General features: G+C 45.9%; 2 protein-coding genes across 11 annotated transcripts in view; both read right to left on the minus strand.

Annotated features, from left to right (window-relative positions):
* The window catches only part of bcl2l1 (BCL2 like 1), a 20710-nt gene extending 12418 nt beyond the window's left edge, over positions 1–8292 (minus strand). For 2 of the 3 annotated variants that reach the window (XR_013964043.1, XR_013964044.1), the window contains exons 1-2: positions 8130–8292; positions 2614–3635 (exon numbers count right to left, since the gene is read on the minus strand). Coding sequence is in view for 1 of the 3 variants with exons in the window: in XM_080763515.1 (XP_080619641.1) it covers positions 2614–3276 (663 nt within the window). In the remaining 2 variants the exon portion in view is untranslated. Of the gene's footprint in view, positions 1–2613; positions 3636–6773; positions 6906–8129 lie in introns of those variants that run through there. The other variant, XM_080763515.1, reaches the window with a different exon arrangement.
* Positions 8293–12061: 3769 nt separating this feature from the next.
* Positions 12062–14840, minus strand: part of arfgef2 (ADP-ribosylation factor guanine nucleotide-exchange factor 2 (brefeldin A-inhibited)) — a 79827-nt gene continuing 77048 nt past the window's right edge. For all 8 annotated transcript variants that reach the window (XM_080763430.1, XM_080763429.1, XM_080763434.1 and 5 more), the window contains one exon: positions 12062–14329. In XM_080763430.1, coding sequence (XP_080619556.1) covers positions 14156–14329 — 174 coding nt within the window. In that variant the 3' untranslated portion in view covers positions 12062–14155. The remainder of the gene's footprint in view (positions 14330–14840) is intronic.

Raw genomic sequence — 14840 nt, forward strand, 5'->3', positions numbered from 1 at the left:
GCGGAGTGCTCGTTCCACATCACAGGCGCGACGCTTCAGAGTAGAGGTGAGAATCTCTCATTGGCCTCACAATTTAATTACGATTCCGTTCTAAGATGCCTTCCCATTTTCTATATTTTTTATCTATTTTTATTGCAAAAGAAATTGCTACATTTAATGAGTGACTTTTTATTTAGGATTTGATGACCTCAGCCTCTCTCTCTCACTCCCTCAGAGGAAGCTTCAGTGGCATTTAGGCATTAGCATGTACATGTGTACATGTACATTACATTATGTACATGTACATTACATTAGCATGTACTGTACTGTAGCCTGACTTATAAATGGATGCATTTCCAAACCTCTACTTGTGACTGTGCGAGTGTGAGACACTCCCCAGTGCTGAGTGAGCCAATGGGAGCGAGTGTGAGGCACTCCCTGAGTCCTGAGTGAGCCAATGGCGTTGGGCCTTGCTCTTCAGGCGAGCTCTCTCCCTCTGTGAGAGTCGGCCTGTCAGGTAGGGGTATGTGGATAACTGGTTTGGGAATCACTTTAACACACAAAGGAGACAAAAGGAATGTAATTTATCCTTAAAGGACTCCGAGACAATCATCACAGTACAGTGAGTTCACATTCTAAACAAGCCTTTCTTTCTCTGCACTGGCTGGAAAACAAACTGCAGTCCAACGAACGAACGTCTTGTGCAATTCATGTTTTCATGTGATTGTGCCGTGACTTATTTTTATTTTATTATAAGGTGGTTCTGTGCAACCGGCCTGCACATGCAGGTCTGCGTGACATGGTTTTTATAATAAAAGCTCCATTGTTTTGCCATTCTTTAGTTTTTTCCCTTCAACTCCATCTCCTCTTGAAGCCCATTTCCTAATCGGTCGGTCGGTGTCAGTCGGTGTCAGGGCCGGGCCAGGCCGGGCCAGCCCCCCCCTCCTCGGTACCATGTCACACGGCGAAGGCCTTGCCGGCGCCAGTCTGAAGCCTTGAGCTGTCAGATAAACACACACAGTGAGTGGGTGGCCAAACGCATGCCTGTAATCAGCATTGTTGTTGGGCCTAGTTTGGTTAAGCCAACGCAGAATAATATACACAACAAAAGAGAACCAAACCAAACCCGTTTGTCATGGGACAGGCCTCGCTGGTCTCAGGCTGCAGATAGTCAGGCCTCAACGATTAGCACAGCGGACCCACACGGGCCAGAACAGAACACGGGCCAGAACAGAACAGAACACAGCCTTATGCAACACAGTGTTCTCACGATAAATCCATCGCCAGTAAGAGGCCAAAAGAAGCCATGAGAAAACACGTGCACAAGTGTGTGTGTGTGTGTGTGTGTGTGTGTGTGTGTGTGTGTGTGTGTGTGTGTGTGACTGTGTGTGTGTGTGTGTGTGTGTGTACTGCAGATGCACGGCAAACGCCAATAAAAACTCCCAACATCCATAAAGATTGTTTGCATCGTGTGAACAAGTTACAACACGCTCTCTCTCTCTCACGCATTCTATGGCAGAACTATAAAGATACCGCCATAGTAAGATACATACCTGACACACCCACCATTCATAAATCTGGATGCAGCCACACCCACCCACCTACACACACACACACACACACACACACACACACACCCAACTACACACAGACGCACCCACCCACCTGCACACACACACCCACACCTTCAGCCAATCTCACCTGGACCACGCGCACACCCACACACACCTTGAGCTAATCTCACCTAGACCACGTGCACAACCACACACACACAGTGCATAGTACACCTGCCAGGCCGCGTCCATTGTTTACAATGTGCCACTGTATGTTCACTGCAAAAACAATACAATAATATTTCTATGATTCCACGAGCATAATTATGTCATGATGGTGGCGACAGAGACGGCCCGTCAATAATAAACAGATTGAAGAATCTCACGTCCTGCCATGTGAATTTCGCACATGAGCACATTGTGATATATTAAATAAAATAAATACTATGTAGCAATAACCTATACAGCCACACCGTGTCCTCCACACACACACACACACACACGTACACATGTACGCACACAGGCACGCGCACAGCCGCACACACACACACACAGACACACACACACACACACACACACATTGTTAGGAGCAGCTTTCCAAGCATTGCTACTGTATCATCCTCTACATTAACGATGGCAGTTACAAGTTACAACGGGCGTGTTTTAGATGTTAATACTAAATCTAAAACAAGTTAGTTTAGGTTGAAAAAACTGCCACCAACTTGTTGTGCTGTGTCAGGTAGCTGTCGCATCTCGGGCATGCGCACACACACTAACCCACACACACACACTTGCACATATACGCACACAGGCCAACACAAACACATACACGTGTACGCACACACACACACACACACACACACACACACACACATGTATGCACACAGGTCCACACAAGCACACGTACACATGTGCGCACACAGCCACACACAAACACCTACACATGTACGCACACAGGCACACACAAACACGTATGTGTGCGCACACAAACACCCACACAGGCAGGCACACACACACACACACACACACACACACACACACACACACACACCCACACCCACACAGCGTCCTGTGGACTCACCCATCCTCCCTGCGCGTGGATCCAGGGCTGGATGTGCTGGTCCAGGTAGACGGTCATCCAGTCGGCGATGCGCTCCACCAGCGGGCTCATCTCCTTCTCCACGCACTCCACGCAGAGCGCCCCGCCGAAGGCGAACAGGCCCACCACGCGGCCCCAGTTCACGCCGTCGCGGAACACCTCGTCCATCACGCTCTCGAAGGAGCGGTACGCCGTGGCGGGCGTGATGTGCAGCTGCGACGACAGGTCGCTGAAGGCGCGCGCGAAGCGCAGCTCGAACTCGTTGGCCGAGTCGCGCAGCGCCTCCTTCACCACGGCCAGGCTCGACGACGACGGCGGCGTTGGCGTTGGTGTCGCGGCCGCTATCGACGAGCGGAGCGGAGAGGAGGCGTCCGGCGGAGGAGGGGGCGTTCCCGGCGTTCCCGAGCCAGCGCTCGTGGTGGTGCCGTTGAGCGTGCCGTTGGCGTGCGGTGGCGACATCGCCGCCCCCTGTTGCTCGACGATGTCGGCCTCCGGCGTCCCTCCCCCTCCCCCCCCTCCCCCCTCAGTCCTGTCCGGGGCTCCTGTCTGGGTCGTGGTCGACAGCCCAATGTGGTGGACGGGATAGTTCCTCTGGGAGAGTTTATACTTGATGTAGAAAAGCACCAGTTCTCTGTTGTGGGACATGATGGTGGAGAAAAGGTTCTTCTACGACCGACCGACAGACAGGGGTTCTCTCCCCCTCCTCCCCCTCGACTTCTCCTGGAGGGGATTGTGTTGTTGTGTGTTGGGAGTAAAACACACACACACACACACGCACGCACGTGGCTGGCTGGCTGGCTGTCCGCTCACACACACACACACACACACACACACGCACACACACTCACACACACAGTGTCCAGGCCGTCTCCCTCTCTGTTCCCTGGGCTCAGATCACCATGGCTCGGCTCGGCTCTGCTCTGCTTTGATCCTCTGGAGGATGAGGAGACCCGGTGGCGGTAGAACACCAACCACTACACCAGGCTGATCAATCGGTTCAGACCCTGCAGAGAAAAACAACAGGCAGAAGTTACAATCTCTCTCTGTGTGTGACTTTAAGAGAGTGTGTGTGTGTGTGTGGGGTCCTTGATGGGGCCTGTAGACCTTCAAATAGAATGTGGACAGGTAGGGGTCGGAGGTCACCTCTCTAATTGGGCTGTTACATGGTGGCCCAGATGGCAGAGAGCCATTAGTGGAGAGGAGAGCTTGTGTCTCTGTGCGTGCGTGTGTGGCGTGCGTGGAAGTGTGTGTGTGTGTGTGTGTACGTGCATGCATGCATGGGAGTGTGCGTGCGATGAGGATATGAGGCTTTAGCTGAAAGAAGATCAAAAGGAGAGACTTTCCGCTGTCCCCCCCCCCTCCCCCCCGACAGACCGTGTCCTCGTTCATCCTCAGAGTGTCTGGCTCTCTCTCTCTCTCTCTCTCTCTCTCTCTCTCTTCTCAACACCAGCCTCTTCCTGACAACGATCTGTGTAGCATCAGTGATTTGGTCGACTAAATAAAGGGCCTTGCAAACAGGGAGCGATAAAACGCACCAATAGTTCACTTTCAACGAGAGCTGCGTTTTTACTCGGAGAAGTCGCGGTACACAGTGTAAAGGAGCAACTTGGACACTCAGTTCAAGTCCGTTGCTCTCCCCTTGTCCCCCATATATGGGGACTAGGTTGGTCTCCCCTTGTCCCCCATATATGGGGACTAGGTTGGTCTCCCCTTGTCCCCCATATATGGGGACTAGGTTGGTCTCCCCTTGTCCCCCATATATGGGGACTAGGTTGGTCTCCCCTTGTCCCCCATATATGGGGACTAGGTTGCTCTCCCCTTGTCCCATATGGGGACTAGGTTGGTGGAGGGTGTGTAGAGCCCAGGATCACATTATATGATTGACACAGGGGTGAAAAATGGGTTACAAAACATCGTCGGATAAAAAATATATTTAAAAAAAGAGATGTCGCGGTGTGCGACAACGCAAGCGTATTTACGTGAGCGTGGTCCTGTGAATTTGTTTGCGAGCGTGATGACTAAAAGTAAGACTAAATATATTGACAATTTCGTCAACAAATAAAAACTAGACTAAAATGTTTGCAAGGGACTAGTGGACAAGAGAAACAGTATAAGTAAAAGACAATACTGAAAATAGCCAATCTACAAGCTCACAACGCGTCGCGTTGACTAAAATCTTATGACATTCAGTCGACTAAAACTAGACTAGCGCCAACACATTCCAGATGACTAAAATATGAATGAAGTTTCGTGGCAAACACTATGACTAAAATAAAACAGAAATGGGCTGCCAACACTGTGCAACATCAAAGGACAACAGATGTACTATCTCTGCTATCTCAGACATAATTATCCTAGATTCTCTAGACTGGAAGTCTGGAACCAAATACTGGAAAGTTAACATTTCTTAACCGTCACTTTTCTGAATTAACGAGGGGGAAATGCCAGCTGTCACTTTGCAATAGTATAAAGTTGAAAGAACATTTTTCCTCCAAGGTATAATACAGTATATATTGTCATTGTCAGCCTGTCGGGCGAATATCAAAACTGTTAACTTTCAGAAAAAGGTCAAAATAATCCGTGTTCCAAATGGATTATCCAATTAACAATCTGTTCTCACAGTCAGAGCTGTCATTTAGAAAAGTCCCCATTTAACCACATCTAGTGTGAGGAACCAGCCAACACAAAAGACCTGTGGGTGGCAACCTTTTGATATCGCAAAATATGACCTTTTACCTTCCCCTAACTGTATAATGTCAACATTAACATGAGTGGCAGTGTTTTAATAACCTGGGGCTAACGAACGTACTGCTGGGAAACTCCATGCAAATGTATACTGGGGCTTCTTATTATTACATAACACACAACAACACACAACAACCCACACATCACATCACAGCCTGCCCTGCTGCACTGTGAGGGACTCAGTGGTCCGGGGACCACCAGTGGTCCTTGAGGGGGTTCCAGGTGGTCCGGGGACCACCAGTGGGCCTTGAGGGGGTTCCAGGTGGTCCGGGGACCACCAGTGGGCCTTGAGGAGGTTCCAGGTGGTACCCAGATAAAGGATGGAGAAACGGTAACCAAATTAATTGGGACCATTTATAGATCTTTAACTGTTGAGAGCATAACATGAGTTACAGTTACACTAGTCTAAAGAGTTACAGTAGGCTATTGTTAAACATCTGCATTACTTAATTAACAAGAAGACTACGGACTACTGACTACACACAATTAGATTTAGCCTGTAATGTCTCCTAACGGTAACCAACAACATCAATCCAGCATGGAATTGTGGACTAAATCTTGTCCAGATTTCTTTCGTTTTGTGTCTGAGAGGCTAAATGTCATCAAATAAACGGTGGTCCATAATATGGCTCAAATGTAGCCCCAAAAATTTACATTTTCAATCTGAAAATGTCAGAATCGATAAACACATCTACGAGAGTTCAGATTTTGGGCTATAGCTCAAATGCAGGAGAAAAACCACTTGCTCCAAGTAAGACAATGGACGCTGATCACCAAAGCAAGTATGGAAACAATCAATCTTAATTGGCGTCTTCTGGCCAACCCGCCCCGTAGAATAATATCATATACCACTGAAGTCCTACAGCCGTTAACAACACGCCATGTTTTCAAGAAGAAACGGTTGTGGAAACATGTAAAAAAGGATCAGAAAGCCACGACGCAGCCATTAATGTTTACAATAACGGACAGCATGGCCACGTGCTACACGTGGTCTGAGACTGAGGGGAGAGAATGTTACACTCACATGTTTGTAAACATCACACGGGGCTCAATTATTTAAACGCTCTTATTGCAGGAACACGTTGAAAGTCTCTTAACGACCTGAAAGTCCACACAGTCCGAAATAATCTAACACTATGCAACTATAATAATGTCAACTCCAAATGATTTGCTAAACACAAACAAATGAAGCGAGTTGTACAGGTTGTTCTCGTGTGCTTTTTGTTTAAAGTGAGACCATCTTAACAATGTTGGAGTGAGTGAGTGAGCCTCTGTTTAGACTTATAAACGTTACACTAGGATAACATAAGTATCCTGTTTGACCAATTAAGAGCATTATTTGAAAACATCCACACACAACAAACATCAACAGAGTATAAACTGATATATCTTCTTACCAACAACACGCAATCAAAGTTAAAAAGCTGCTCGCTTCACGTCCATATATAGTTAGTATCCTGAAACTGCACAGTTTCCAAACGGTCATAAATCCACAGTAGAAGTCTAGTAGTGGTCATGCTCAGACTGTGTGGTTACATGTATGCGCTTCAATGTTCTGTGTGTGGGATAGGTGTGTGTGTGTTAGTTAGGCCTGCCTGGCCTGTGTGAGTGTGTGTGTGTGTGTGTGCACCTCCCCTGTCCACCCTCTCCACTGCACACCCAGATTAGGTCCTTGGGTAACTGTTGCCTTGAATTGCATTACATCATAATGTTGAGGCCGTCTTGTTGAAATTATGCGCACAAGATAAAGTAGAAGTAGTTAAAATAATAATAATTATTATAGTTCATCTTTGGCATCTGAGGTAAACGCTAAATGTCGAATATTTTCATTTTATAAATGGATTTATATACTACTAACTAACTTTGATGAATTGAGTATAAAAAAATGACACTAATGGAAACAAGCCATATGGCTTTCTTGGGTTTAAATAAATCTAGCAGACCTTGTATTGATTGAACTGTACTTTGCTTTTTTTTAAAGCAAACTATTAATGAAGTATTTTTAATGTAATAATATTTTATTATTATAATAATTGTAACATATTTAGCGTGGGAGGAAGTGGTGCCTTACATACGTGTGGTCGGCAGACTAAATTACCCCAGGGCGCCCAGCCTAGTCCAATTACGTAACAAAGATATTCCATTCCGTTCTCCTATCATAAACACTTTGGAAAAGACCTTTAATCACACAGTCCTGCGTATGGACTCCCAACCACCCACCGCTCAGTTCACTCCACACACACCCCACTATAAAGAAATAAACACTATAATAATGACCATTACAGCGTTTATCCTGTAAACATCAGTGACAGAGAGAGAGAGAGAGAGACAGAGAGAGAGCACAGCGCAGCAGATGTTGTACTAACTGTACAATGAATATGGCTGTCATCGTCTCTCTCTGTACGTTGGGGAAAATCCGCAGACGATTCCAGCAGGCAGCAGCCGTGTATATAATTAATATATATGCGAGACATTCAATAGATTGCAAAAGACGCCCTAAAAGAAGGACTTTACGAAGAGAAATCAGAGCTATAATATGCGCAGTATATATTTTTTTTTTCGTGCAACGCTTTTTCGAGCTGCGGCTGCGGGGTTTGGTTCTAACGTAAACGTACGCCGGAAAAATGCAGTTGTGTGGAATGGAGAAATGAGACAGTCACAGTAGTCAGTCAGTCTGTCTGTCTGTCAGACAGACATCATTATTATATTATAATAGAGATGTTAATGCACTAATTATCGAAGGTCTTTCTTACTTGTTGTAAAAGCAGCAGTCCTCCTCCCGGCAGTAATAAAACCATGTCTCGTTTCTGTTCGGCCAGAATCCGGAGCCCAGCAGCAGGATTCATATCCGTCACAGAGAGGCTGCCGTTCTAACTCTAGTCTCTAGTCTATGCGCTGAACGGCAAGGAAGGACGAGTTGTGGGTCTACTTACCACGGTGTCGCTCGATCACCCCCCCACCACCACCACCCCCCCCTAAAAAAAGCACAGATATACAAGCCAAGCGTAGATCTGTTGTTCAAGCGTTGATGGCTTGTAGGTCTGTGCTTTTTTTTCTTTTTGGGGGCAGAACCCGCCCACAACGAACCACGTACACTCCTGTGTTTGGTCCAATAATATATAAAGGGGAACAAGTTGATTTTTTTTTATTCAACCATTCAAATGATTCAACATTTCTCAACCCAAACCTGGAGAGGGAAATTAATAATTGTACACAGAGCTGTAGACTACTAGACTATAGTAGAAGGAAACGAGCAGAATTGGGCTATTAATTGTGTTTTCTTTTATGATGATTCATTTTTTTGATGAATTGAAAACTGTGGAACCTCTTGTAAACGTAATGCTTTATGGTGTCGCCCACTCTCACATTTAACAGTTTTTGTATTGAGTTGTGCTTGAAATGTGTACTGTAAACTCTGCAAACTGTTAATAAATCAATATTGTTATTTAAAATGTAGCTCATTTTTCCCAATGGGGTGGACGTTTTTCGGCTTGCATGCTAAAAAGGTAAGGGGTTAGATTAGAGGCTATTTTACTAACACAAAATAGCTCACTTCTGCAGAAATCACTTCGTCAGACTGTCACGAATCCACAATTATTGACCTATAAATAGCTTAGAGAAAGTGCAGCGTGTCCCTTACCTCTGTCATAGCTACTGATTGATGGACTTTAGTTACTTGATGTTTTCCTTTGACAGAGAGATGTCCCACCAGGACGGGACAGTTGACCAACAGCATTCCTCTTCACTTCCCAAAACAAAGGATGTCACACATCGCCATGGTAACCTTTGTTACCCCCCAAAATGTAGCGTGGCCCACCACAGACCCAGCAGCCTGACCGTTGCAGTTGATTACAGTGCCACTATGTGGCTGTTAAAAGCACGACACAAGTAAATATTTCAAGAGTGAATTCACACATATTTCATATGCATACAAATGAGGAATTAAGGACCTTAACACATTCATAATTCATTCAGTTAGCTCCTAACCAAAAGACGGACAAATAACTCAACAGTGTTGATTTTGTCGAATAAAACTTTCGTCGACTACCTTTTTTCACTGACAAAACTAAATGGAACTAAATTAAAACTAAGCTATGATGACTTAAACTAAGACTGCACTTTGAGCACAGAGCACTTTATGAGCATGATAAAATAAAATATATATTTTTAAGTCTCAGTCTAAGGAGTTTTACTTTGTTTCTAAACGGTGACCGAGTCTTTTCCGGTCAAAGTTTCCCTTAAAACTAAGACTTAATATTATTGACAATTTCGTCAACAAATAAAAACTAGACTAAAATGTTATGAAGGGACTAGTGGACAAGAGATCCAGTATAAGTCATTTCACACTTGGTTGCGTGCTGAAAATAGCAGATCTGCTAAAGTAAAATCAAGCCTTTTGGGTGCATCAAGGACCACCAAGATACATTTTAGCCGACTAAATCAACTGTAGATTTAGTATACTCAAATATTATGATATTTAGTCGACTAAAACTAGACTAACACAAAAACATTCCAGGTGACTAAAATGTGACTGAAACTAAATAAAAACTATTCAAGAGAGACTATAATATGACTAAAACTAAAATAAAAATGTACTGACAAAATCAACAGTGTAACTCAATCATTAAAGGATACACAGATTCAGAATTCAGGGTTTTATTGATTACTTCACCAAATGCTTGGAAGATTACATCACAATAGTATAGTACAGTATATCACTTTCCTTTCTGTATCTTACATGAAAACTTTACAGTCTGTATTTATTTCTCCATATACTGTATATATATTTATATATTCCCTAGCATTTAGGGAAAAAAAGCAGACATCCATAGTTTGTGAAGGGAATTCATATCAAGGAATGCTTCTCAAAAAATATTTAAATGCACTTTTAAATAATTACATACATCCTTCTTTTTAAAAAAGAGAGCAGAGCGGAATAAACTGCAAAGCGTTAATACAGGGATGTCCGAATGCGTTTTTTTTATTTTTCTCAAAGAAAAACACAGATCTACAAGCTATTAACTCAACGTGACGCGACGCGTTGATAGCTTGTAGATCTGCGTTTAGTTTTGGTCATGGAAGAGAGATGGTTTTTTAACGGCGTTTTAACTTCCCAACTCCTTCTGTGACAATTCTTATGGAGGACAGAAAACACTTGTGGAGGTCGGAGAGAGAGCGGGAGGTTATTATACACTGAATGGTGTTTAATACGTCAGAGAACTCTTCCACATGGAAGGAAGGAAGGACACACAAAAGGACATGGGGGGGGAAATATAAAAAAAAACAGATCCGTTTTGAGAACAGGAAATACCATCTTTGTTTTATGTGAAGGAAACCTTCTTCTTGCTGCTTAAGAGGCCGCAGTTTGTTGGAGAGACGTTATATTTTCGGGGGGGAGGGCTAAAGTCTGGATTTTCGGTGGTGAGGTGACCACCGCTCCGGTGGTGAGGTGACCACCACTCCGGTGGTGAGGTGACCACCGCTCCGGTGGCGAGCTGACCACCGAAACTACAACATGACGTCACTGAGCCGCAGTGAAGAGCAAACCACCGCCACCGCTCCAGCCCTTCTCTCTGTATTTACTAACCACCGCTCAACGTTATTTCAGCTCCGGTGGTCAGCTCACCACCGGAGCGGTGGTCACCTCACCACCGGAGCGGTGGTCACCTCACCACCGGAGCGGTGGTCACCTCACCACCGGAGCGGTGGTCACCTCACCACCGGAGCTGTGGTCACCTCACCACCGAAAATCCAGACTATGAATGAGCCTTAAGGAGGGTGACTTGTGTCAGTTGTTGTGATCCCAGAACAGAAACACGGAGGGGAGAATTTCTATTTAGTATTTTCTAGTATTTCTCCCCCACCGCCCCAACATCAGAACAGGATCTATCGACCAGCGCGGCGAGAGAGGGAATGCATGAATTCGGGCGAATATTCAGTCTTTTTCAACCAGGCCCCTCGTGTAAACTATAGCAATAATAATAATAAAACAAATAATAATCACATAAGCAACGTGTAAAATAAATAAGTAAAATATAGTGAATCACATTAAAGAGGCAATTGACAATATTCACCCCCTTTAGCCATTTCGCTATTTTATGTCATATTCAGGGGATGGATGGGGGTCCCCGTCCCCCTCCCACCCACCAGGGGATGGATGGGGGTCCCCCTCCCCCTCCCACCCACCAGGGGATGGATGGGGGTCCCCCTCCCCCTCCCACCCACCATGGGATGGATGGGGGGGTCCCCGTCCCCTCCCACCATGGGACGTGCAGAGAGTGTTCGAGGGGGCAGGGGCTGAAATACCGTAAGAGAGGGCACTTTTGGACAAAACATTGTGAAAATAGCAGATCTACAAGCTCTCAACGCGTCGCGCTGCGACGCGTTGAGAGCTTGTAGATCTGCTATTTTCAGGGCGCAACCCTGCAGTCTTTAAGCTAGTGGAGATGCAGGTGTTTTAACGACATTGGATTTATAAAACAAATTAGTTCAACGCAAAAATGCTGCGTTCAAGTGCAGGAGAACTGCATGCTGCCTTCCAGTAAAAATGCTGCATTCAGGGGTCTGGAAAAGGCAGTTGTTTTACAGACGGGGTAAAAAAGGGGCAGGGGCTGAAGCCCCCTTTGATGTCTGTGTGTGCACGTCCCTGTACCCCCCCCCCCCCCCCCCCCACCCCCAAGCATGTCATAAGAGAGAAAAAAACCCTCGGGCGTGTCCATTATGGTCAATGAGGATGATGTCACTTTACACAGAGCGGAACCAAAGGTCCAGGGAGAGAGACGTCATAGAATGGACGCTGCACTGCATTACAGATCTGAGATCTGCCATAGTGATGTCATGGGGCTGCAGGTCACTGTTATTACAGATCTGAGATCTGCCATAGTGATGTCATGGGGCTGCAGGTCACTGTTATTACAGATCAGAGATCTGCCATAGTGAGGTCATGTCAGTAAGTGGTGGAAAGGAACTATGGACATTTTACTCAAGTACTGTAAAGGGATGTCTCCATCAGGTTTTATTGATCCAGATCCAATTCCAATCATTTGATTCTGCTGTAAACGATTTTTTACCCCGATATTTATGTTTTATAGAACACGTTTAGGCCATTTCAACAGTATAATATCCCAAATCAATATCATGATATGGATATAATATTGATACTAAAGATGTCCCCGATGATCACGTTCTTTGGCACCCGTTCCGATTCCGATCGTTTGAAAACGATGTGATCGGCCCCCGATTACCGAAATAAGACGAAAACTCTTTCCACCACCGTATTGTCACACCATGCAGTCGATTAGTCTTCAGTCTCTCGGCAGAACACGGTAGCGCAAAGAAAAATAAAATAAAAACAAATAAAGCTTCAATAGATCATGGGTTCAGCCGTCACAATGTCTTCAATACGATCATCAAAGTCTCAGTAAGGAGGAGGTGAAGAAGGAGAATAATTCACCGTTCTTTTAAAGATAGTGGTCCTCACCTCGGGGGGTCCTGGGGAGCAGAGAGTACGGCCGCTTCCATCGTCATCCCACTCTTCAACTCAAAGACCTTACAGTACTCAGTACAGTACTGTTAGACCCTGGACAGTACAGTACAGTACAGTACAGTACAGTAGACCCTGGACACCAGGCGTAGCTCTGCCTCACACAACGATAAACGATATATAACGATGGTATAAACGATAAAATAGCAGTCGTTTTGGGTCCCCAGGACGGCGTGTCGCTTTTATTTTATAATTCTTTATACATATTTATATATATTTGTTTTTTTTAACTAGGCACAGGTGGCCAACAAGCTCTTCCATTTTTAGGCCAATGGTTAAGATTTGTCAAATACAACTCAGTGTCTTTCATTTTGCTTTCGCCGTCCGTTTAGATATGCATTTTTATCTTTTTGTTCATTAAAAAAAGACCCCAAACAAACAGAACAGAACAGAACAGAACAAATCAAATCCACACAGAGACAAAACCAACTAAATCAGGTGCAGGGGGTACAGTATACAACAATACCAATAAATTATTACACTTGTACTGCCTTTGTTGTCACTACATTTGGAGGAGAGTCAAAGGGGGGTGGGGGGGTGGGGAAGGGTAGTGGTGGCGGCGATGACAAGAGACGACAATCACACAGTGACGCCTGTCCCTGGTCACAGTGCTGGAGGAGGAGGAGGAGGAGGAGGAAGTGGAGGAAGATGGAGAGGAGCAGGATGATAGGGGTAGGGTTGTCCCTGGTCACAGTGCTGGGTTCCCAGCAGAGGAGGAGGGGGTGGAGGAGGGAGAGGAGGAGGAAGAGGAAGATGAGGAGGAGGAGTAGGGAGAGGAGGAGGAGGATGAGGATTAGAAGGATGAGGAGGAGAGGGGTAGGGTTGTCCCCGGTCACAGTGCTGTGAGAGGAGGATGAGGAGGAGGGAGAAGAGGAGGGAGGATGAGGATGGAGAGGAGGAGGGAGAGGATGAGGAGGAGGAGAGGGGTAAGCGGTAGAAGGAAGGACAGGAGCCCAAGAGACGCGAGCAGAAACACTGCACTTCAAAAACAAACAAACAAAACAAAACAAAAACCTAAACCGAAGAGCGAGTCCTGATCAGACAGAGAGAGTTTCTGCTACAGAGTGTCTGTTCTCTCTAGTCCGGACCTCCAATCCCCTCCCCTCCGGAAAACAGTTCCAGTACGGACAACCTGGGCCTCCGTGCCCCGCTCCACACACACACACACGCACACACACACACACACACACACACACACCCCCCCCCAACTTGCCCCCTGCGCCCCTCCCCTCCGTCCTAGGACGACGTTGGGGGCGGGGTCCGGCAGCGGGCGCTGTCGGGCGCGGCGATGTGGAAGACCGCTCCGATGCGCAGGAAGAAGCGCCTCAGCACAGCCCGCAGCTCTGGGATCAGATCGAACTGCATCATCTCACACAGGTGGGGGTAGTAGCAGGACGCATGGGGCTTGAACTGGGACCAGGAGAGGGGGAGGAGAGAGAGGAGAAGATCAGACAGGGCAAAGTTAGTTAAAGGGACACTTCACCCTTTTTGCAAAAATATATATGTTAATGACAGTGAGCCTGTTGTCTCTGATGTCATGGACACTGGTCTCACTACCTTCCTGGACTACAATTCCCATAATTCTTTGGTGCACTGCTCCTCCTTGTTGATAGGGGGGAGAGCTGTCTTACTGAGACAACATGTAGTCCAGGAAGGAAGTGAGCCCAGTGTCCATGACATCAGAGACAACAGGCTCACTGCTACAATCTAAAATATCTAAAACCACATATTACACACATAAAGACCCCCAGGAAAGTGTTCTAAAGCTCCTAAACGTCATTAACATATATTTTTTTGCAAAAAGGGTGAAGTGTCCCTTTAACCCCCAGAGTTCAGTGGTTTAAAGCCTGCTATTCTGAAATAATTTAAGCACCGAAGTCTGACGTCACTTTCAGTAGAGGGCTCCAGTACACAGGTTCAT

The sequence above is a fragment of the Protomyctophum bolini genome, assembly GCF_963924005.1.
Source record: "Protomyctophum bolini genome assembly, chromosome: 5".
Taxonomy (NCBI): domain Eukaryota; kingdom Metazoa; phylum Chordata; class Actinopteri; order Myctophiformes; family Myctophidae; genus Protomyctophum; species Protomyctophum bolini.